Source organism: Chiloscyllium plagiosum, chromosome 29 (genome assembly GCF_004010195.1).
Source record: "Chiloscyllium plagiosum isolate BGI_BamShark_2017 chromosome 29, ASM401019v2, whole genome shotgun sequence".
NCBI lineage: Eukaryota > Metazoa > Chordata > Chondrichthyes > Orectolobiformes > Hemiscylliidae > Chiloscyllium > Chiloscyllium plagiosum.
Window position 1 is genome coordinate 33421033 of NC_057738.1, and position 25531 is coordinate 33446563.

At 39.3% G+C, this 25531-nt stretch overlaps 1 protein-coding gene across 4 annotated transcripts in view; it reads right to left on the minus strand.

The window, feature by feature from the left end:
• The window catches only part of eci2 (enoyl-CoA delta isomerase 2), a 174394-nt gene that overhangs the window by 40384 nt on the left and 108479 nt on the right, over nt 1–25531 (minus strand). For all 4 annotated transcript variants that reach the window (XM_043719486.1, XM_043719487.1, XM_043719488.1 and 1 more), the window contains 3 exons: nt 21271–21369; nt 12249–12437; nt 1841–1910 (listed from right to left, as the gene is read on the minus strand). In XM_043719486.1, the coding sequence (XP_043575421.1) occupies nt 1841–1910; nt 12249–12437; nt 21271–21369 (358 nt within the window). The remainder of the gene's footprint in view (nt 1–1840; nt 1911–12248; nt 12438–21270; nt 21370–25531) is intronic.

The following is a 25531-nucleotide window of genomic DNA, read 5'->3' on the forward strand; positions in this document are numbered from 1 at the left end:
CCTGAATACTACTTTCAAAAGCAAGTAATCATTGTTTGCCAGATCCTGTCAGAAGATATTGAAATCATCATTCCACAAATTTGGACTTAACTTCTGCACTGCCCTTATTCCTTTCCATAATGACTTTGAAACTTACACAGTTATGGTCACTATCCCCAAAATGCTCGTTCACTAAAACTTCAACTACTTGACCGGTTTCATTCTCTAGGATTGCATCCAGCACTGCCTGTCTGTAGTAGGACAGTCCACGTACTGGCATGTACTGTATGCAGGAGAGCCTTTTGTCATAAAATGTCTAAAATTTATAATTAAGTATAGAATGACCAAATTTAGTCTTGCAAATATGAGTCTTGCAATGGTATAATTTGATGTTTCTAGTGGTGTCTTGGTAGTATCCCTACCTCTGGACTAGAAGGTCTGGGTCCAAATCTCATTGACCACGGAGTGTATCATAACAGCCCAAACTAATTTCACCAATGGCAGTGGTTTAAATTCAAACCTGGTCAGAAGATCACAAATGGAATCTACAACTGCCATTCTGGCAGAGGTATCATGTGTACTAAATGCAAAGATGCAAACCACCTACTGTCAGATATGTGGGAACTCTTCATACCAAGAGGCTTCTCCCTCTTTTATGTTGCTGATCTCTTAAGTAATGACAGAAAATTTCATTCTTTATAAGGCCCTACAGAGTCCTTCATACAGGGCTGGTCCCAATTGTTTGATTCCAAATGACCAATAAATTGCTAGTTATTACTTCTGGCAGATAGTTCCTGCAAAGTTGAGAGACCCATAGCAAACATAATGAATGCTTTTTTTTGTTGTTTTGCTAGCAGATGTTGAGAACTGGTTCCATGGAAGCTAGCCATCTTCACTGTTTTGTTGCCTTAACCACATTCAGTATTAAAAGACAATATCTCATATCAATAAAAATCTACTTATCCATCTATCACAACCCATAATTGTGCAAATATACAGAGAGAAACAGAAGAATATGTTAATGGGACACCCATGTATAGAGCATAAATAGTGATATAAGCCTATATGGCTAGCTCTGATGAAATTGACCTGAAATACTAACCCTGTTTCCATCCTCAAGTGCTACTTGACTTGCTGAGTTTCTATTTTTGTTGCCATTTCAGATTTCCACAATCCAGACTACATTGCTTTTGGTTAATTTCTGTGCTGTGCAATTCTGTGTGGCTAATCAAAATGATCCTGATTCTGACCTCAACATCAATGATGTTTACAGCAAAAGGCCACTGGCTGGAATTGCACAAGGAAACGATGGTTGACCCAAATTCCTACGACAGACTCCACACACCTCTAACTGGAATTTCATGGATAAAGAAAGTAACAAGACACAAGCAACTTTTATGGTTTAGAAAATTTTCCAAATCCAAAAAAAATGTTAGTCACACAAGCAAACCTAGTGACCAATTTAAGCATATCAAGTTTCCACATAATGCAATTAGCTAAGTGACTAGATGATCTGCTTTTATGGTATTGGATTGAGGGATTACATGTTGACCAAGACAATGCAAGAAATTTTCTGTTCTTTAAAGCTGCCTCCTATGGTACTATTTCATAAATCATCAGAAAGACAGCACATTATGACATGCTTTATCTTTGCACTACTGCTTGGATAACATGTTCAAACACTGGAATGGGGTTTGAACCCAATCACCTTTTCTCTGAGGAAAGAGTCAAATCAGTCTGTATAAAGTACATTTTGTCTTTGTTTATAGTTATAGTGAAGGTGTGGTCACACTCTGGAGATTTAGTACACAAGAGAACTTAATGACATGGAAAAAACATTGTAAATGAACACAAAATATACCTGTCATTACAGTCAGTGTAGAATCATCCTTTGCAGCTTGTTCAAGTGCTTTCATAATTTCTTCGTACATCTGGATGAAAGGACAGTTGTGATATATGCATTGTCATGAATGTGGTATGCATTCTTTATAAGAAATCAAACATCAAGTGTAAATTCTTCCAGGTATTATTAAAATATATTTAGATGACTACTTAAGATACAATTACTGCTTTGCATTTATATTGTACCTTTAATGGAGCAAATTATCCCAAAGTGCTTCACAAAAATGTTATGAAACAAAGTTTGACAGTGAACCACATAAGAGGATATTAATGATAGTGACTAGAAGTTAGGTTTTAAGATGTGTGTTAAAGATGGAATACTTTTGGGGGGGCGGGGGGGAGGGAAGAAATGTTCCAGAATTTGGGTCTTGGTGACTGAAGGTTTGGCTGCTAATTATGCAGAAATTATAATTGATAATGACACTTTCTCTTCTGACTGTTGCACACTGGAACCCCATCTACAGTAATAAAACAGTAAATTTTCAGACCAGCAGGATCTTGCTGCACAGATGGTCAACCTCTCATTATTGGAAAAACAATCACGAGACATTGGGACAACCGAATCCATTTGCTGTCACACATTTTCCTTGCAACCAATTTCATCCTTGTCCCTGACTACTGTGAGGTTGAACTAGATTGTTCATGACCATGATGACACATTGACCAAGATAACTTATATCCATGACATCACTAAGACTACCTACTTCAATTTCTGGAAATCTTCAGACTTCATTCCTGCCTCAGCTAGTCTGTGCTAAAACCCTCATGCATGACTTGTTTTACCTCTAGACTCAAATATTATAATACCTCACAGGCTGATTTCCCACATTCTACCCTCCATAAATGTGAGGTCACCCAAACTTTTTATTCCATGTCCCACATTAGTCCCTTCTCAAATTATCTCCGTGCTTCCTAAGCTAAACATCAACTCACCTTCCTTTTCAAATCTGTTCATGACCATGCCCCTCGCTGTCTCCCTAAACTACTTCGACTCCCTCTTATATTTGCTGAAAGCAAAATACTGCAGATGCTGGTGACCTGGAATAAAAGCAGAAAGTGCTGGAGAAACTCAGCAGGTTTGGCACCATCTGTGGAGAGAAAAACAGAGATAACCTTTCAAGTTCAATGATTTTTCGAACTACTACAGTCCTTCACAATTCTTATCTTTTGAGCATCCTCAAATTGAAATGTTACATCACTGGTAGCCATGCCATCCTCTGCCAAAGGCACTAACTGTGACATTCTCTCCCTAAAGCTTTTTGCCCACCTACCTTACATTCCTCCTTAAGATACTCCTTAAAAATTTACCTCTTTGAACAAGCTCTTTGATCATCTTCACTGTGTTTTCTTCCTTTCTCAAGTGTTATTTCTTATAATACTTCGATAAACTTATCTGTGATATTTTATGTTAAATAAAGGCTTAATATATATATTGTTGTTTGCTACCGTATCATTCAAAAAAAAAGTAACAACAATTTCCTGGCACCAGGGCGGTGTCTGACACACCCACAAACAGAATGGGCTCAGAAGAAAATTTGGCTGCATTCTTGTTTGAGAAAGGCAAGGTCTGAAGGCTGGTTTTTAAAAGATCTAAAAAATAAGTTGTAGTTCTGATTAAAAAGGGACTAATATACTACATTTGCACAATAAAGTCACAGATTCTTATGGAATTGAGAGAAGCTATTCAGCCTGTCATGCATGTGTTGGCTATTTTGAAGGAGTTATCCAATTAGTTACTCTCTATATAACCCTATAAATTCTCTTTTACAAGTTCCTGTTAAATATAACCTTTATGCTTGTGAATTACATGCTATTAGAAACCCACTACAAAATAAAGCATGGATAAACGAATAGCAAGTTGACAGAAAATAGACAGTTTTCATAAATGGGTCCATATTTGAATGGCAGGGTGTGACTTGTGGAGACCTGCAGAGGTCTGTGCTGGGACCTTAACTTTTCATAACTTACAATAACGATTTAGATGATTGGAACAAAGGCATAACAGCTAAATATGTAGACAACATTAAAGTAGGTAGGAATGTGAAGAAGACATCAGGAAGATGCAGACTGTAATGCTTAAACTGAGTGAGTGGGTAAAAATCTGTTAGATGGAGAATAGTATGGGAAAATATTGCCAGGAAGATTAAAAAAAAGTATATTACATGGATAGAGAATAACTACAAAATTCCAACTTGCCGAGGATTTTAAGTGTTCTGGTACATGAGTCACAAAAAGTTAGAATGCAGGTATAACTTGTAATCAAGAAGGCTAATGGAATGCTTTTTTGCTTCACCTCAAATGAATCAATTTCACTGTTTTACCCTCCAATGCTGTCTAATCGCAGGTATATTCTAGCTCAGAAGGAAACCATATGGCCCACTGTGTCTACACCAATCTCTGAGCACTTTAACCACTTGTAACCTCCTGCTTTTGCCATATAACTCTGCATATCATTTCCATTTACATAATCATACATTGTCCTCTTGAATGCCTAAATTGAATCTGCCTCAACCGCACTTCCGACAGTGTATTCTATATCCTAACTACTCACTGTGTGAAAAACATTATTTCTCACCTTTAATTTCTTCTTTTGCAAAAAATTGTGCCCTCTGGTTTTTGATCCATTTACAGAAAATTAGCTTCTTCCCATCCACTCTGTCCTGGTCTCTAATGATTTTCAAATCTTCAATCAAACCTCCTTTTAGCCTTCTCCTCTCCAAGAAAAACAGTCCCAAATCTCCAATCTTTCCTCATAACTGAAATGTCTCATTCGTGGAACCATTCTTGTAAACCTCTGCAATGCATCCACATTCTTCTGATAGCATGGTGCCCAGAACTGCACAATACTTTAGCTGAGGTCTAACCATTATCTTAAGTTCATTGAACCCACTCTGTTCTTGTACTCTATTCCCCTATTTATGAAGCTTAGAATTACTCTATGATTTATTATAGCTCTCTCCACCTTTCAAGACTTATACACACACTCAGGTTTCTTTGCTCCTGCACAAAGTTTGGTTGGCTCTTGGGATATAAACTTATCTACTCAAATAGAAGTATGTACTATTTATCCATACCCACCTTTTACCTTATAGCTCATAATAAATTTTGAAAACTTAGAGAAGCAGTAATTCCCAAACTCTCAATCTTACATAAAAGAAAATCTTCTCTTCACCACTCTCTTTCCTGGGTACAGATGTCAATATGAACAGGTGGAATAATTTGCCCATTCCACACTCAATGAAGCTCAATGAAGATAAATATACTCCTGACCTTCAATATGCAATCACCACATACATTTCAACACAGTTATTTGGAAATCTTAATGTGTGCATTCCCAAATTCCTTTAGAGATTTCAGACATCCTGAGTACAGCTCAAATGGTTTAAACATGCCAAAATTAATGGATAATTGAACCTTCCAAAGTTTCACAGAGCAACACAGCTTGTAGGTATCATCATCAGATCACGGCTTCTTTGAAACTCTAATGTCATTTGTGCTAAGTAATTCCTTCCTGCCTCATTACAGACATACTCTTAGCAGTTCCCAACAGCTACTACATGAATGCAAAAGCGCAACACCCTTCTGTAGCATAATCTCCCAACCTAAATGGGAGGTTCGAGGGAGAGTTAAGACAATAATTTCATATTATGCAGTTTATTATGCAGTAATAGCCAGCCAATTCCAGAATCTCTAATGGACCCTTCAACTCCAATCTCTCCAGGGCTCAGACCTCTATTAGATTCCATCTATTTGTATTTTCAAACATGAAAGCAAACACAAAATATTGGTGTTATTTCCCCACAATAATTTCTTCTATCTCTGCCTCCAAGGGTTCAACTTTTATTTTACATACACTCCTCCTTCATATATATATCACTCATCTTTCATATATATTCCAAAAATGTTTTTACAATCTGTTTGATATTCTTGGTTAGTTTACACTCATTCTATTTTTCCTTGTTGCTCACTGTTTCCTGGTTTCTAAAACAATCCTTATTCTCAGACTTCATGTTGTTCTTTGCAATATTAATGACCTCTTCATTAATTCCTAGATTATTTTTGACTTCACTAATATAGCATGGATCTTTTATTTTGCAAGGGTTCTGTTTTGAACAAAAAATGTTTGCTGTGAACGTCTAAATAATGTCTTTATAGATCCCCCCCATGATTATTAACCATCATAATCTTTTAGTTAATTCAGCCAACCAACCTTCACCTCAGAAATAAAACCAAATATGTAGGTCAGTTCACGATTCACGTTTGATACTGGATTGTTGCTTTTACACTCAATATGGAATGCAATTAGATTATGATTATATTTCCCAGATAAACTTTCAACATTTAACTATGAGATTACTCATTTGACCTATCTCATTGCGTAATACTCAATGTTAAATAGCTTTATCCTTAGTTGGCTCCACAGGAAACTATCACACAGAGGTTCTAAAAATTGATCTTCTAGATTTTTCTTGCCAATTTAATTTGTTTAGCCCATTTGAAAATTAAAGACCCCCATAACATTACATTGTTTTTACTAAATATTTTAATTACTTACTGCTGAATTCTCTGTCCAATACTATCACTACTATTCAGGATTAGTGGGGGGAGGGGTTCCTCAACTACCTTTATAAGTTATCAGTGTGGGAAGACATTAGGAATAAAAATGGTCAGAATTCTTTTTATTCCTAATCCTGTCATATTTATTCTAGTTCCTGATCTTATGAACCAAGGTCCTTTCTCAATGCTGTCCCTATGCCATCTTTTACTGAGGGTTCCTATTCCTTTTCCATATTCTGTCTCTTTAAAATATCATAAAACTGTAATATTCATTTCCTGAGTTTTATTACTGTGTAATTATAAATAATGGGGCTATAATTTTAAATCATTTCTCTATATGCAAAACCTGTTCATCTAAATTCAAATGCTTTGTATGTTCAGATAAAAGTCTTTATTTTTGTTACCACTATCCTTTGAAGAGACTTTATTCAGTGAAGTACTCTCTATCTCTTGCAGTTCCACATTGCTGCTTTTTTTTGACCAAATATACACAGTGCTCTTTGCCTTGCGTTTTATCTTTAGTCAGCTACATTACCTGACCCGACCCCCACAAATTCCTGTGGTAGCCACAGCCCGAGTTACATACTATACGTGGACACTGTTCTTAGCTTCTTTGAACTATGTGATCAATTCTCCAAGCTACATCATGAAACCGTAGCAATGAAGTAAATGAAAATTGGGCCAAAACTCTCCAATGTTTGGCACCCTATCTCACACACAGGAATTATTTGTGGCAGTATGCTAGGTCTAACCATCATCACATGGATGAGAGTGGCTGCAAAACAGATAACACTACCCAGGACAAAGTAGTTTGCTTGATCAGCAGCCTAACCATTAGCTTAAACATTCACTCTTTCAAGACTGGCATACTGTGGCAGCAGTAGATACTATCTGCAAGATTCAGTATAGTAACTCATCAAGGCCACTTTGACAGAACCTTCAAAACCTGCAACTTCTCCTAATCAGATGACCAAGGGTAGCAGATGTATAGGAACATCACCATCTACAAGTTTCCTTCTAAGCCACTCACCATCTTGATTTGGAACAATATTGCTGTTCATTCACTGTCATTGTCAAAATCTTGGAACAGCAACTGTTCAGTGATTAAAGATAACAGCTCACAGTTACCTTCACAACTTCAAGTAAGGATAAGGTTTTCAGCAGTAAATTAGCTGAGGTAGGGCTGGGATGAGGCGGTGGAGAGGATATGTGGTTGTACATGAAGTGAAGTCTGGTTCAGCTTCAAACAGTGGTGGAAAAGAGAAATGGAGTTAGTATCTCAAAAACAGAGTTCAAGGCAGGGACTGAAGACGAGGGTTGTGGTCTTCCTAATACTTAAGTCGAGAAGATTTCTGATCACTGAATACTGACTGTCGAATAAGTAGTGTTTTTTAAAAAATTCACTAATGGGACGCAGGTATCGCTGGTTGGGCCAGCATTTATTGCACATCCCTAGTTGCCCTTGAGAAGGTGGTGGTGAGCTATCTTTTTGCACCGCTGCAGTCCATGCGATGTACGGAAATATACAATATCCTCAGGGAATGAATTTAGTATTTTGACCCAGCGACAGTGAAGGAGTAGCGATATGTTTCCAGTCAGGATGGTGAGTGGATTGGAGAGGGACTTGCAGGTGGTTTGGAAATTGCTATGTAAGGATCTTTGGTGAATTTCTGCAGTTCATCATGTTATTATTACACACAGTTGGAGGGAATGAATGCAGTGTACATCATGTGAGCCCCTTTGTTCTTGATGGTGTCAAGCTTCTTGAGTGTTGTTGGAGCTGTACTCACCCAGGCAAGTGGAGAGTATTCCAGCCCACTTGTGCCTCCTAAATGATATACAGGCTTTGGAGAGTCAAGAGGTGAGTTATTCACTGCAGCCTTCCGAGCTTCTGAACTGCTCTTGCAGCCATTGTATTTATATATTGAATCCAGTTGGGTTTTTAGTCAACAGAAACTCCCAGTATGTTGATAGGGGGCGATTACTACTTGTAACACGATTGAATGTCAAGGGGCGGTGATTACATTGTCTTTTATTAAATGAATACAATCTCTACAGTGTGGGAGCAAGCCATTTGGTCCGAGTCCACACCGACCCTCCAAAGAGCATCCCACCCAGACTCACCCCCCCTACCCTGTCCCTGTAACCTTGCATTTCCCATGGCTATTCTACCTAGGTTGTAGGTTGCAATGGGACATTGACAGGATGCAGAGCTGGGCTCAAGAGGTGGCAGATAGAATTTAACCTGGAAAAAGTGTGAAGTGATTAATTTTGGAGGGTCGAATTTGAATGCAGATTACAGGGTTAAAGGTAGGATTCTTGGTAGTGTGGAGGAACACAGGGATCTTGGGGTCCATGTCCATAGATCCCTCAAAGTTGCCACCTATGTTGATAGGGTTGTTAAGAAATATGGCGTGTTGTCTTTCATTAGCAGGGGGATTGAGTTTAACAGCCACGAGGTTATGCTGCAGCTGTATAAAGCCATGGTTAGACCATACTTAGAATGTGGCATTCAGTTCTGATGCTTCACTATAGGAAGGATGTGGAAGTTTTAGAGAGAGTGCAGAGGAGATTTACAGGATGCTGCCTGAACCAGAGGATATGTCTTATAAAGAAAGGTTGAAGGAGCTAGGGTGTATCCCATTGGAGCAAAGAAGGATAAGAGGTGACTTGATAGAGGTACAGAAGATTATGAGAGGCTTAGATAGAATGGATAGTAACAGGGGGCACAATTTTGAGGTAATTGGAGGAAGGTTTAGGGCAGATGTCTGAGGTTTTTTAGAGTGATGGGTGTGTGGAATGCACAGCCAGCAATGGTGGTAGAGTCAGACTCAATATGGACAGTCAAACGATGCTTGGTTAGGCACATGGATAATAATAAAACGAAGGGTATGTAAGTTAGTTTGATCTTAGAGTAGGATAAAAGGTTGGCACAACATCGAGGCTTGAAGGACCTTACTGTGCTCTACTGCTCTATGAAATGTTACAAAGTTACTCTGAAATTCTCCTTGAAGAATGGCAATATTGACATTATTGATATTGAAGGATCTTGCTACCAATTATTGAATCTGGTGACAACCTGTCCATCAAGATAAATATTGGAGGAGAGATCATGGTATTATTGCTGGACTGTTAATTCAGAGACGCAGGTAACGTTCTGGAGACCCAGATTCAAAGCTGTCACAGCAAACATGTTGATATTACAGATCCTTAATTTTAGTGCATGAGCATTAATCATCAGTGTGGTACAGCAGAATGAGGAAAAATATGTAGAGTTTTACAGAGAAAGGCCATGATTCAAAACATATAAATTGAGCTTTATTTTTCACATGGATTCTCTTCCACCAATTCCCTTCATCTAATCATATCAACAAATACTTCTCTTTTCCTCATGAACCATGTCAGAGTTCTCCTTAAATTGCTCAATGATTATTGCATTTTACTTTACTTGTTCAAGGAAAGTGGGCATCATTGAGTAGGTAAGTATCAATTAGCCATCCCAATTGACTATGAATTGAGTGCCTAACTGCCCTATTTCTGATAGCAAATAAAAGTCAACCACATTGCTACAGGTCTGGACCTTAAGCCAGATAAGGACAAGGAAAAAAAAAAACCAGGAGAATTTGGATAAAGAAAAAAAAAGAAAAAAGAAAAAAGAAAAAAAAAAGTCAACCACATTGCTACAGGTCTGGACATTAAGCCAGATAAGGACAGCATAACTTTTCCGCAAAGGACAATATGGGGGATTTTTTTTTAACAACAATCAATGCCTGCCTTGTAGTCACCGTTAACTGAGATAAGCTTTCATTTCTAGATTTTCTGTTTTAATCGCTTTTAAATTTCACCTGTTGCAGTGGTGGATTTTGAGCCCATAGTGCTCAGACCGTTAGACTGAGGTGCTGGAATAATAATTTAGTGATATTCCCACTATACTGCAATCTCTCTAATTGTCTCAACTATTCCATGGGGAAATGAGCTGCACATTCGGAACACTCTCTTCAGAAGTACACATGCTCTTGTACCATTCTGACCCATGTTGTAAATTCTTTAAATAGAAATCCTTTTTTTGATAGATCCCACACATCCACCAGATGGTACTCATTGGCCAGAGAACTCAGAATGCAAATTAATACAATAGCTAGTTAGGCCCCCACAGCATTTGTTTTCCAACTCACAAATTATTCCAATTGTTAGCTCAGGGACTCAGTTGGGAAATTCCATGCAAATTGCTTGTTTGCCATTAACATTTCACCCACACCTGCCCTTAAAGGGAGTCATGTTTATCTTCAGTAATCTCTTACTTTTTATATACCTGTGGAAGCTTTCATGATGTGGAATTTTATGGCTTTAGCTAGTTTACTCCCACACTCTTTTCTCTTTATCACAACGTGATCTTGGTGCCAACAGATTTGGCTTTGTAGTGCTCTGTCCTGCTGGTACAATAGAATATACAGGGATGGTGACTGGGACACTAAGGTATGATTCTGTGAGCATGACTATATCAGGTTTGATGCTTGACTAGCCTGTCAGACAGCCCAATTTTGACATGAAACCCTAGATATTAGTAAGGAGGACTCCGCAGGGTTGACAAGAGTTTCTTTTAGCATTGTTGTTTCCAGTGCTAGGTCGATGGCAGGTAGTCTGTCTGATTTCACTTCTTTGTTGAGACCTTGTAGCGATTGATAGAAATGAGTGCCTTTCTAGGCCATTTCACAGGGAATTGAGAGACTGTGGGGTTACGGAGTTGGGAGTCTGTCAGGTTACCCCCTGGAGTCACATCTAAGCTAGACCAGGTGAGAATGGCTGAATTTGGTGCGAAAGGACCTAAGTGAACTAGATGGACTTTTCTGACAATCGATAGAAGTTTCAGTGGATTCCTAATTCCAGATTTTTGTCTTGAATTCAAATTCCACCATCTGCCTTTGAAGAAGTTGAAGAGTATGATGCTGGAAAAGCACAGACAGTCAGGCAGCATCTGAGGAGCATGAGAATTGATTTTCTGAGCATAAGCCATTCATCAGGAGCTTATGCTCGAAATGTCGATTCTCCTGCTCCTTGGATGCTGTCTGGCCGGCTGTGCTGTTCCAGCATCACACCCTTTGACTCTGATTTCCAGCATCTGCAGTGCTCACTTTCTCCCAGGATTTGAACCAAGGACAATAGCTGAGATTCTGGATTAAAGTCTATCAATAATATCAATAAACTATTATCAACTGTGACAAATTAAAGGCAGTGGAGAATTTGAAGGCATGGTAATGTCCAGCAACGCAAATATAGAGTCTGACATTGCATTTCACGTGATATCGCCAAGGGGCAGAAAATGGATGGGAAATAGGTAAGACCGAGGATAGATCACTGGAGAATATCAGAGATAACTGTGCAGGACAGGAAGAATAAGTATTGAAAATGAGATTCTGGCTAAGACCGATTAGATAGGAATAGAATCTGACAAAGGCAGTCCCACCAGTTGGCCAACATAGGAGAGGCTTTGGGAAATGGTTTAATCAAAGGTGTTTGAAAGTGGAATTAGTTAGAGGAAGATGAAGAGGTATAGTTTTGAACAGTCACTGTCATATAATATGTAATTTCTGATTTTGTTAAGATCAAGTTCTATGGTAGGATCAAAAATTTGATTGGAGTACAAACATGGAATTCTGCTAACAGTTAAATATATTGAAACTTTTAATATAAATTTCATTAATATTTACTGACTTTGTGCAATACCAGATATTAATGAATATAACAACAGGTGAAAACAGTGATATAACAGTTAGTTAGTATATTGTTATTCACTAAATTATTAATCTTACCAATACAGAAATAGCATTTTTTTTAGCTGGTCTGTTTAGAAGAATAGTGGTGATGTTGTTTTCACTTGTGACACTTATTGTCTGGAATGATGACTTCAAATCTCCTGCGATGGTTGCTTCACTTTGGGTGGGGACTTCTGGAGAAACCAATGTTTCTATGAGGTCAACATATTTTTGTCTAGCTTCCTCCTACAAATTTCAAAAAGAAAAATTATTTAGCTTGTCTCCAGAGTATTATTTTCTCAGAACAGAGAGGTCACTGAACATTGTGTCTGCAACTGCTCTGCAAATCACTGTTATGAATTAGTGTTGTTCCCCAATACATTTCCCCAATACCCTTGCACCCAGTTTTTATTCAAATAATCATCCAATGACCTCTTGAATACCTTAATTTAAGCTGCCTCCACCATATTTGCAAGAAATGCATTCGAGACCCAAACCATTTGTGTATTTTTTCATCACGTATTTGCTGCTTTAGCAAGTTACTTTAAATCTGTAAAGTTCTTGATCCCGTTATGGGAACAGTTTCTCCCTATCTACTTTATCTGGCCCCCTTGTGATTTTGAAAACTTCTGACAGATCGGGCGACTGTCTGTGTGGAGTTTGCACATTCTCCCTGTGTCTGCGTGCGTTTCCTCCCACAGTCCAAAAGATGTACAGGTCAGGTGAATCGGCCATGCTAAATTGCCCCATAGTGTTAGGTGCATTAGTCAGAGGGAAATGGGTCTGGGTGGGTTACTCTTCGGAGGGTCGGTGTGGACTGGTTGAGTCGAAGGGCCTGTTTCAACACTGTAGATAATCTAATCTAATCTAATCTAATCTCCCCATAGCCTTCTTCTCTCCAAGAAGAACAGTCCCAAAATCTCCAATTGATTTTCAAAATATAATGTTTCTCAACCCTGGAACCATTCTTGTAAATCTCTTCAACATTTTCCAATGTGTCACCTTCTTCCTATCATGAGGCACTCCAAATTATATACAATATTCCAACTAAAGCCTAACAAGTGTCTTACACAAATTTTGAACCAGCTATTCTTGTACACTATGTCTCTATTACTAGATACTGTATGTTTGATTAATTGCTCTAACTGTCTGCCACCTTCAAAGATCAGTGCACATAAAAACCCAGGCTCCTCTGCTCCTGCACCCCCTTTCAATTGTGCCCCTTAGGTTATACTGCCTGTCCATATTCTTCCTATTAAAATCTATCACCTTACATTTCTTTACATTGAACACCATTTGGCATTATCCATCCAAACATCAACTTGTCAATGTCTTTTCTAAAGCTCTGCACCGACCTCCTCAAAGTTTACAATGCTTCCAGGTATTGTATCATCTGCAAACTGTGAAATTGTCTCCTACACACCAAGATTGAAGTCATTAACATATAATCAGGAAAAACAAGGGTCCCAACATTTGTTCTAGAGCAATAGTTGCTAATTCCACATCACTGATGAGATGTGTAATGAAGTTGGAAAGAAATCACAAAACGAGAGTCACGTACAAGAAGGTAAGATCTCTGACAGGTAGAAAGAAAGAGATATCAATAGATAAAAAATAAAGATGGTAAAATATTGATTGAAAAGAATATATATTGGCATATACAATGATCCAAATCAAGGGGCTTTTCAAAATATAGTGGGAAACAACGGACCAAGCATTATGGTATTAGACGTAAATAATCCTTTGAAATTGTTAAGTATTGGAAATGTTTCAACCATAGATGAATGAAGGCAGTGGTATAGTGGTAAAGACACTGGATTAGCAATCCAAAACTGAGGTAAACGTTTTGGGGAATGGGGTCAAATCCCACAGTGATAGATGGTGAAATTTGAATTCAATAAAAAAGTCTCAAATAGAGAGTTGACCCAAAAGTGGCCATCTATAGTCAGAAAAATCCATCGAGTTCATGGATGGCCTGGAAGAAAACCAGATCACAAAGCAATGTGGTTGACACTTAACTGCCCTCTGGATGATTAAATGTTAAATAAAAGATGGCACTAAATGCTGGCATAGCCAGCGACACCCACATAAAAAGTAAGAACCAAATATCTAAAGTCCCTTGGAGAAAAAGAATTAGAAGTGGTAACTGAAATTTGGGATCAAATTATATATCAAAAGATACATTCTAAGTGACAAGAGGCATTTGTTGTATGTTTGTTGCCCAATAAACCTAAAACAATGGAATGAAAGTGCAATCATTTAGAACCAAAAGCTTAATGAGTCATCTCATTATTTCTTTCTGTTATGATTTTCAACATAACTATTTAAAGCAGGATTCGGTGAAACACATTCTGGATTTAGAGATGGACTTAGAGTTAACCGAGCAATGTTTAATACATATCTAGAAGTAAATACAGAGAGTCACACTTAAGTGAAGCATGTGTTTAGTATGCTTCCTAGATATGAAAAGGAACTTGGCCGTGTTTACCACCAAAAGCTAATAGATGTGTTGCTGACCTGTAACATTGATAGTGGAGGTGAGACCTATACTGTCTTAAATGGGATGAACTAACAAGCATTAGCCTGAAAGAGGGACAATCAAATACATTTCAGTTGAAGACAGGAGTACAATAAGTCTGTTCACTGTCACCAAATGTATTCAATCTGTGCAAAGAACAAATGTTCATAGAATTAGATGGATTTCTAGGGATAAAAATTGGAGGCAAGAACATTACAAACTTACAGTACACTAATGACAAAGTATTATTTGCAGATTCAGAATAGCTGTACAAAATATTGTAAAATCTACAAATCTACAAATTTAGGATCTAGATTATGAAGAACAAAATGACTAAAACCATGACAGTTGGCTGGACATAAAAGACATTAAAATAAACTAGCCTGAAGATTAGAATGGATGATATCACACTGGAACAAGTAGAAAAGTTTGATTATTTAGGACAAATTAAAATGGAAGATGGTAGATGTGATGCCAAAGCAGAGGGTCAGGATAAATGGATTGTTTTTCTGTTTGGCAAACTATGAATAGTGGGCATCAACTACTTCCAATCTATATTAAGCACTTGGATGCAGGAATAGAATGTATTACAGCTAAAATTGCAGATGATACTAAAACAGGTGGAAAAATAAGTTACAATGAAAACATAAGAAATTTACAAGTGGATATGGATACATTAGGTGAATGGACCAAAATTTGGTAGATAAGTTTAACATGGATAAGTGTTAGTTTATTCACTTTGGTCAGAAGAATAAGAATGCAATTTATTGTCTAAGTGGAGAGAAACTGAAAAATACTTCGGTGTAGAGGGATCTAACTGTCATGCATGAATCGTAAAAAGCTGGTATGTAGATACAAAAAATAATAAGAGTCGAAAAGTGGCATGGGAAAAACATACAGAGTCAGGCAGCACACAAGGAACAGGACAGTTGACGTTTTGGGCATAGGTCCTTCATCAGGAATGTGGAGAGGGAAGGGGGCTGAGAGATATATAAGGGGATGTGGGTGGGGGAAAGGTAGCTGGGAAGGCGATAGGTAGATGCAGCTGGGGGGTAATTGTGATAATTCAGTGGTTTGCCACAGGGCGGTGGGGTTGTTTGGTGCCTGTGTTCCAGAGATGTCTTCTGAAATGCTCCATGAGTTGGCGTCCTTTCTCCCCGATGCAGAGGAGACCACATCGAAAGCAGTGGACGCAGTAGATAAGGTGGGTGGATGTGCAGTAAAATCTCCCCCCTCATCTCTGTTCAAGGATCCAAAGGATCTTTTCACATCTGGCAGAGATTTTCATGCACATCCACCCAGTTCATCTACTGTGTCTGTTGCTCTTAATGTGGTCTCCTCTATATTGGGGAGACAGGACACTGACTTGCTGGGTATTTCTAGGAACATCCCTAGGACACACGCATCAAACAACCTCACCGCCCTGTGATCGACCATTTCAACTCCTCCTCCCACTCCCCCAATGACATGCAAGTTGTGGGTCTCCTCCACTGCCAAATCAAAGCCACCTGTCAACTGGAGGAAGAATGCCTCATCTTTCACTTTGGGACCCTTCAACCACACGGCGTCAACATCGACTTCACTAATTTCAGAATCTCTCCTCTCCCCACCTCATTCCAGAAACAACCCTCCAACTCAGCACTCTCTGACCTGTCCCACCTGTCCATTTTCCTTCCCACCTATGCCCCTTCCCCCCTCCACATTCCTGATGAAGGGCTTATGCCCAAAACATCAAGGCTCCTGCTCATTGGATGCTGCCTGACCTTTTCCAGCACCACACTTTTCAACCCTGACTCTCCAGCAGTTGCAGTCCTCACTTTCTCCTTCAGCAGGTAATAGGGAAGGCAAGTGCAATTTTGGCATTTATTGCTAAAAGAATGGAATACAAAAGTAGGGAAGTGTTGTTATAACTGTACAAGGCATTGCTGAGCCCGTATCTGGAGTACAATGTACACTATTGGTTCCCTTACTCGAGGCTTGAAGTACTGAATTGCCTACTCCTCCTCCTAGTTCTTAAGTTCTGAGATTATAAATGTAGGAATAACCAGAAGTAATTTTATCAACATTAAAACGACTAACAAGAAAACCCTACCTTGCAACAAGGGTAAAAAGACGTACAAGATGCTACATTCAATTCATTTTCCTGAATGTTGGAATCAGGATTCATTACAATCCAGCAGGAAGCCATTCAGCCCTGAGTTCATGCTGGCTCTCTGGCACATTCCAATCAGCCCCATTCCCCCACTCTGTTCCTGTATTTCTGCAAGATTATTTCCCTCCTATTTCAAGCCTATTTCATTTCAAAGTAATTGATGGTCTTCATTTCTATCTCCTTTGTAGGCAGTGATTTCTATGTCATTACCACTTGCTGTATATAAAGTACTTCTTCACTTCCCCCTCTGTATATCACATACATAATCTTCAATCTGTGTTCCTCTAGTTCCTTATTTAAACCTGCCATCATGGTTAAAAGGCACGAAGAAAGGGCCAACATTGTTCCTCTTTAAAAGTATATTCTCTTGCTTTTTTTTCAGTGGACATTTTGCTGGAACACTGCTGCTGTTGATCACATGATGCCAGCTGACAAAAATTTCTATAAAGTTCTGATAACTCGTTGCCCGAGGACAAAAGCTTCCATCATCCTCCTGCTTTATTGTCAAAACATTTCAGTCAATTAAACCAACACAAAGGAACCACAGATAAAATGTCGACACAGCCAGTTTTGAATAAGAGAGATCTAAATGAACACCTCATCTCTGAGGTGGCACAAATGAACCCACAGTCATCTGCTACAAAATATAGTTTTTGACCAGATACAAAGATGCTTGACAACTTAAGTGGCTGAACCAGAAACCCCAGTCATGTGCTGGAAACTGCTAGTTTTTGACCTGCAGGAAGCTGGACATTAAGATCTGTGGGAGAAATATGAGGTCTTTGAAATAAAATTGCTAAAAAATTCAATTGTCAGAGCATTTAACAAATGAACGAGGCACTCAAAATTGCAAGAACAAAAATAACTATTCAAAAAGTGATATCCAGAAAATAAAGTGTAGCATTTCATCCATTTGATTAGAACTGAAAAACTAAAAACAATCTCTTATAGAAGGAAAAGTAGAGGTCAGCAGAAAGAGAGACTGACCTAGTCACAGTTGATTGATGGATGCCACAGAGCGTTGCAGGTGAGCTACAGTGACTGTGCGAGAGCAGTGCAAAACAGAAAAGGGTGACACTCTATGACAGCAGATCCCCTGGCAGGGGTTGCTGTAATCAGCAGTGTGTTCAGATTGTGTACAAATTTTTAAACAATTAAGACATGCATTTCAAAACTGTCAAAACAATATCTTTACATACAGATACTATACAGTGTAGCTGCCAAGTTAATTAAATCAACCAGGGATATGAATCAATATTTCTGGGTAGGAATTCCTGTAGAAACCAATTATTTTTATATGAAAAATAAATTCTAACTTCTAGTTAATAGCTCAATGATGACACAAGTTCCACGCTATAAGACTTTTACTGTAACAAACAGGCTAAAAGCACCATTTACTATTGTAGAAAACTTGTACTTTACTACAGAATAGAATTTATCATTTTTACTTCTAATATAACTAAAAAAGACAACTTCATGGATATACTTTACACTGGTTTAAAGTGATTCTTTGTTTCCTAGATTTTAAAAAAAAATTACACAATGGGGGCATCACAGACCAGGCCAGCATTTGTTGCTCCTCACTAACTGCCCAGAGTCAACCATATTGTTGTGGATTTGGAGTCACATGCAGGCCACATTGGGTAAGGATGGCAGTTACCTTTGCTAAAAAAGTTAATGAATCGGATGAGTTTTTTTTGATTATCTACGATGGTTTCATGGGTCAGCATTAGACCCTTATTTCGAGATTTCTATTGAATTCAAATAGCACAGCCAATCTACTATGGTGTGATTTGAACCCAGGTACCCAGAATATCATCTGAGTTTCTGGATTAATAATCCAATGATAATACCACTAGGCCATCACCTCCCCTTACTTTCAAACCTTTTCTTTCAATTTGTGCTAACTTTTAATCTTAGAACTGTCCTACACAGTGAGGGACTTTTTTTCTTGCGATTCTGTCTCCAGCACAAGCTAGTTCTTCAGCCTCATTTCAAATTCTCCCAAACTTCAAATATTTTTTAATCCTACCTATATAACTGTGCAGTGAACAATGCAGAATTTTGACCTCTAGCTGATCCTTCTCTCTTGGATCCTGGCAGAGTGTTTTGGAAGCCTTTCAAAGCCTATTTCAACTGCAACATGAACCATATGGTTCTTGGTTACAACCTGACATTCTCAACTCCTTCCTGGGTCTTAGAAACGTTAGACTGATAATCTTTGAAATACAGATGCTGCTGCCATTCACTCCAGTTGTGATCTTTTCAGCAAAACAACTCAGGTCTCTCCTTAACCTTAAGCAGCCATATCACGAAGGCCTGGTGTCAGGCAGACTTCAGAATTCTTCATTTTACCCTAAATTAAAGGCAAAGTTCTGAAATATAACAATCTTTTAAATCTTATATTTGTTTCAGTAATAAAAGAAAACGCCTATCAAGCTCCTCATTTTATGCTGATTTTTCTAGCAGGCAAGGGCAGACATTGTTTAGAGATTCATTCACTGCTAACTCCATAACAAATTTTCCAATGTCGTTATTACCATATCTTTTCTCTGATTGAACAATCTAGCAATATTTGGCTAATTGCTATGAAACCCAGGACAGAGAAAGAGAGAGAGAAAAAAAGATAAAGATGTAGGTGCAGTTTGCAGACTCCAAAACTTTCAAGGCAGAAGAAAAGTAGGCTTGAGTGATTCAGACGTTAGGAAGAGAAAATCTCCAGAAACAGAAGTTTTTAAAGGTGTGAGAGAGGAAGACATTCGACAAAACTGCTGAATCAACATGTAAAAGGAAAACATGCTGAGGAGTAAGTGAAATAAAACAATGTGCATCAATTTCACGGAGATTTGACCTATCTGTAAGATTCTTAACGATAGTGGAATTGTTAAATCCTTATTTCTGATACTTGCAATAACAGCAATTCAGATAGTTCTTATATAGTGTCTAATAGTTAGTATTATTACCCCTGTGTGTAATAAACTTAAACGTTCTTTTGTTAAAAAGTACATTAGCAGCCTCTTGTGAATATGTTTGTTGATTGACAACCACAATCAACAAATTATAAACATACAACCTATGGTCTAGCAACCAGCTCTCACTCTGGGATCTGACTTGTCTTGGATTATCATCAGCTAGGAAAATTACTCATCAGGTGTTCTGACACATTCCTGAAGAAGGGCTTATGCCCGAAACGTCGATTCTCCTGTTCCCTGGATGCTGCCTGACCTGCTGCGCTTTTCCAGCAACACATTTTCAGCTCCGATCTCCAGCATCTGCAGACCTCACTTTCTCCTGTTCTGACCTGATGACCAATGCTAATATCTTAATGGCTTTGAGATATGGTACAAAGACTGGTAATCAGCATGTTGTCCAGATTAGTCATTCTAAATGAATTGCAGAACACACTTTTTTTTAAACAATTCTTAATGCAATTTAAACCAGTGGGTTGAGGAAATAAATACCACTTTGATTAGGTTACCACGCAATTTTCTCATTTTTAAAACATAACCTAAAATAAATTACAATTCATGAAACACTTCTCACCTTCTTACAAGAGCAGGATATACAATATCTACCCTTTTATCTCCTCCCTTTCCATTTTCCAGGAACTCAAAACATTCCTTCCAGGTGAAATAGCAACACTGTTGTATTTTTGATTTTGCATATTGTAGTCACTGTTCATGAAGTAGTCTCCCCTTACACTGGGGACGCAAACCACAGATTGCTTCGGAGAATGCCTCAAGCCAGGCAGCATCAGGAGGTGGAGAAGTCAACGTTTCAGGTGTAACCCTTCTTCAGGACTGGGAATGGGTGTAAGGGGAGCTACAGATAAAGGCGGCAGGGGGAGGGACGGGTGTTGAGGTAGGAATATGTGATCACAGATGGAGGATACCACCTGGTCGGTCGATGGGAGGAATGAACACAGGTAGAGGGTATGACCTGGTCAATTTGAAATAAATAACCACAAACTTCTTGTCACTTATGATTTTATCTCACTTTCCCAATTTCATGCTAGCCTCTCTGTCCTCAGTTTGTTCCAATGAAGCTCAAAGTATAGGTATTTTTAATCAGTCTGTTCATGGATGTTATGACACATCTCTAGAGCAAGTGGGACTTGAACCTGCACAAGGAACAGCACCTCATCTTTCATTTAGGTATTTCATAGTTTTCTGAATTCAACATTTTGGTCAACAACTTCGGATCACAAAATCTGCTTCTTTTTTGACCAACAGCTGTTGGCAATCTCATCTTATGACTTCTCTAGACAAATAGTTTGTTTGACTTGTCTCATTAAAATTTATTACCATTTTCCCTTTGTTTCTAATTAAATCTTTCTTGCTTTACATGCTATCCCAGATCTACCCTTTTGTTCTTTCTGCCTTACATAACAGAAATAAAGCATTAGTTACCTTGGGTATTTTGCCAAGTGAATTCCAAGCATCCCATTTTGCTTTGTTGACAAAGTCCAACATACTGGGTTTTGGTGAATTGCAAGGACCTTCGGTAGCCTATTAGATTAAAACAAACAAAATATTTATCTTTAGATATTTCAACAATGAGTTGAAAAGCATTGCCTAACTTTAAAGATTCTTCGTTCAGTAATCAAGGGCATAAATTGGCAAAGAAAACAGCGATGAGATGAGTTAAATCTAGAATGCAAAGTCTGATAACATTGGAGGTGGTAGATTTCAATAGTGAAAACAAAATATTGGAGATCACAGTGGGTCAGGTAGCATCCAAGGAGAGAAGCAAGCTAATGATTCAAGTCTAGATGACTCTTCATCAGAGCTGACATGAAGTATAGAGGGGCAGCATTTATGCAATAGTGGGCTGGGGGGGTGAAGTGCTGGGGAGAAAGGATGTTGATATATCAGATTAAGTGATTGGAATGTGAGAATGGCAGAACAATGGTGCATCTAATTGTCAGACTGGAAAGAATATAGGCAGGAGGCTGGGAGAACACAGTAACCCAAGCAGCATCAGGAGGTGGAAAAGTCGACATTTCAGTGTAACCTTTCTTCAGGGCTGGGGATGGATGTAGGGGAGCTGCAGATAAAGGGGGTGATGGGGGCAGGGTGGTGAAGTGGGAATAGGTGAAGACAGGTAGAGGGTATGACCTGGTTGGTCAATGGGAGGAATGAATTCAGTTGGTGGAAGGGAGGAGTGGAAGATAGGGGGAGGGGCTGAGAAGGCAGTTGGGGGATGGCGTGGGAGGTTATTTGAAATCGAAGAGTCCTCTGGGCTGTAGGCTGCCCAGGCGGCATGGTGGCTCAGTGGTTAGCACTGCTGCCACCCAGGGGCCCAGGTTCTATTCCCGCCTTGGGTGACTGTCTGTGTGTTTTGCACATTGTCTGTGTGGGTTTCCTCCGGCTGCTCCAGTTTCCTCCCACAATCCAAAGATGTGCGGGTCAGGTGAACTGGCCATGCTAAATTGCCCATAGTGTTAGATGCATTAGTCAGGGGTAAACCTAAGATAGGGGAATAGGTCTAGGTGGGTTGCTATTCAGAGGATCGTGTGGACTTGTTGGGCCCAATGGCCTGTTTCCATACAGTCGAGAATCTAATAAGGTATTGTTCCTCCAATTTCCAGTTCGCTGTGGCGATGGAGGAGGCCAAGTCGGAAAGAAAGTGGGAAGGGGAATTAAAATGGGTGGTGACTGGGAGGTTCAGTCATCCCCTGCGGGCCCAGCCAAGATGCTCGGCGAACCGTTCCCTAAGTTTACGTTTGGTCTCCCCAATGTAGAGAAGACCACATCGGGAACACTTGATGCAGTAAACTAAGTAGGAAGAACCTCTGTATCACTTGGAAGGACTGTTTGGGGTCTGGATGGAGGTTAGGGGGTGATGTACTGGCAGGTTTTGCATCTTTTCCAGTGCAGGGGAAGGTACCTGGGGGTTCAGGGGGTGTTGCTGGGGACAGTGGCGGAAACCAAGGACTGTAGAAGGGAATGGTCTTTGCAGAAGGCAGAGAAGGATGGGGAGGGGAAGATGTTCTTAGTGGTGGAGTCTAGTTGGAGTTGGCGGAAGTGTTTAAGGATGATGCGTTGGTTGCAGAGACTGGAGAGGTGGTAGGTGAGGACAGTCGATCAGGTAGCATCCGAGGAGCAGGAGAGTCGACATTTCAGGCATAAACCCTTCATCACAAATGTTGGGGGTATGGGGGAGAAAGGGGCTGAGAGATAAATAGGAGAGTAGGAGTGAGTCTGGGAGTAAGGTGGCTGGGAAGGCAATATGTAGCAGTAAATGGGGGGAGGGTGGAACGGATAGGTGGGAAGGAAGATGGACAGGTAGGACAGGTCAAGAAAATGTTGCCGAGTTGGAGGGTTGGATCACAGCAAGATTAGGTCTTTTGGCCCATCAAACCCTTATGCTCCACCTGAACAGGGCTGATTCTCTGTCTCAACACTATATTTCTGCTCTCTCTCTGTATATGCCTTAATATCTTTATTCCGTAGAAATCTATTTGTTTCTTAGAGTTGACCTGCAAAGCCTTCTGTGGTAGAGAATTCCACAGGTTCAACTTCATTTCTCCTAATCTCAGTCTGAAACGGCCTACTGCATCTCCCAAGACTGTGACACCTTCTTCTGGGCCTCAGCCATGGAAAATATCATACCTGCATGCAGTCTGCCCGGCCCTGTCAGAATTTTGTGCATTTCAGTAAGATCCCCACTCATTCTTTTCAACTCTAATGAATACAGGCCAGTTGACCTAATCTCTCTCCTCATACAAAAAAACCTCCAATGTTAAGGAATCAGTCTGGCAAACCATCACTACACACCCACTTGTTATATTCCAACAGATAAATGTATTTTAACAGAATTCAAGTCCTGGCTTTTAAGTGAAAGCTTTATTTCAGTTAGCTACATTACATGAAACTCACCCACACTGATTATTAGCTTCCCACATATATTCAACAAATTAATTCTTCATTAACATATCCATCACCTGTTCCCTTGTTTCATTCAGTCTCAGGCATTCATTCAGACTATTAGATAATAATATCTCTATGGCAAATATATTTTTTCATCAATAAGAAGATATAAACTGCACACAATATTCAAGATGTGGTCTCACCAACGCACGATACAGCTGCAGTAAGACCTCCTTGGTTTTGTACCAAATCTCTCTTGCAATGAAGACTAATGTAGCATTTGCCTTCTTAACTGCTTGTGACACCTGGATGGTTGCAAGATGGTGGTGGGCAACCTCTTTGAACCAGCGCAGTCTTTGTTGCACCATAAGACCAATCTTATAGTATGTCCTTTTCTAAATACCAACTCAGACAATAACTTAAACAACATAAAATAATTTGGGAGCATATTGGGGGAAATGATGTCAAATAAAGAAATGATAAAAATAAATCTTTTTGGAAAGCAGAAAGTAAAAATCTAAAATGTCAAGTTCTATATGTGCCACTTGAGTATGGTACCAACATTTTGAAAATATACTACAGCAAGAATAGACAAAAAAAATTGATTTGATTTATTACTGTCACATTTACTGGGGTACAGTGAAAATTGTTTTGCATGCTTTACAGGCTGATCGCACTATACAAATATCAAGTAACAAAACAAAGTGCAGGATACAGTGTTATAGCTGCAAAGAAGGAGCAGAGAGAGATCAACATTAGCAATTAAGAGGCCCATTCAAAAGTCTGATAACAGTGGGGAAGAAACTGTTCTTGAATCTGTTCTCGTGCATTCAAACTTTATATCGTTTGCCCAACAGGAGAAGGTGGAAGAGAGTATAACCAAGGTGGGAGGAGTCTTTCATTATGTTGGTGCTTTCCCAGTGCAGTGGTAAGTATAGATGAAGTCAGTAGATGGGAGGCTGGTTTGTGTGATGGACTGGGCTGTGTTCACGACTCTCTGTAGTTTCTGGCAGTCTTGGGAAGAGCACTTGTTGCCATACCATGCTGTGATGCTTCCAGATTGGATGCTTTCTATGGTGCATCTGTAAATATTTGTAATAGTCTTCATGGACAAACTAAATGTTCTTAGTCTCCTCAGGAAGTAGAGACGTTGTTGTGCTTTCTTGACCACAGTTCAACGTAGGATGTACCAGAACAGATTGTTGGTGATTATCAGTCCCAGGAATTTGATGCTCTCGACCATCTCCACCTCAGAACTATTGATGCAGACAAGGGCATACCCTCCACTTCACTTCCTGAAGTCAAGGACCAGCTCCTTCATTTTGCTGACATTGATGAAGAGATTGTTGTCTTTATACCATGCTGTGAAGCATTCAATCCCCTTCCTGTACTCTATCACGTCATTGTTTGAGATCTGGCCAACGACGGTGGTGTTGTCTGCAAACTTGTAAATGGAGTTGGTGCAGAATTTGGCTACGCAGTCATTTGTATATAAATAGTATAATAGGGGGCTGAGTACGCAGCCTTGTGGGGCACCAATGTTAAGGGTTATTGTGGAGGAGGTGTTGTCGTCTATCCTTATTGACTGCGAAGGATTGGTGCTGGGCCCTCTACTTTTTGTCATTTACATAAATGATTTGGATGCGAGCATAAGAGGTACAGTTAGTACGTTTGCAGATGACACCAAAATTGGAAGTGTAGTGGACAGCGAAGAGGGTTACCTCAGATTACAACAGGATCTGGACCAGATAGGCCAATGGGCTGAGAAGTGGCAGATGGAGTTTAATTCAGATAAATG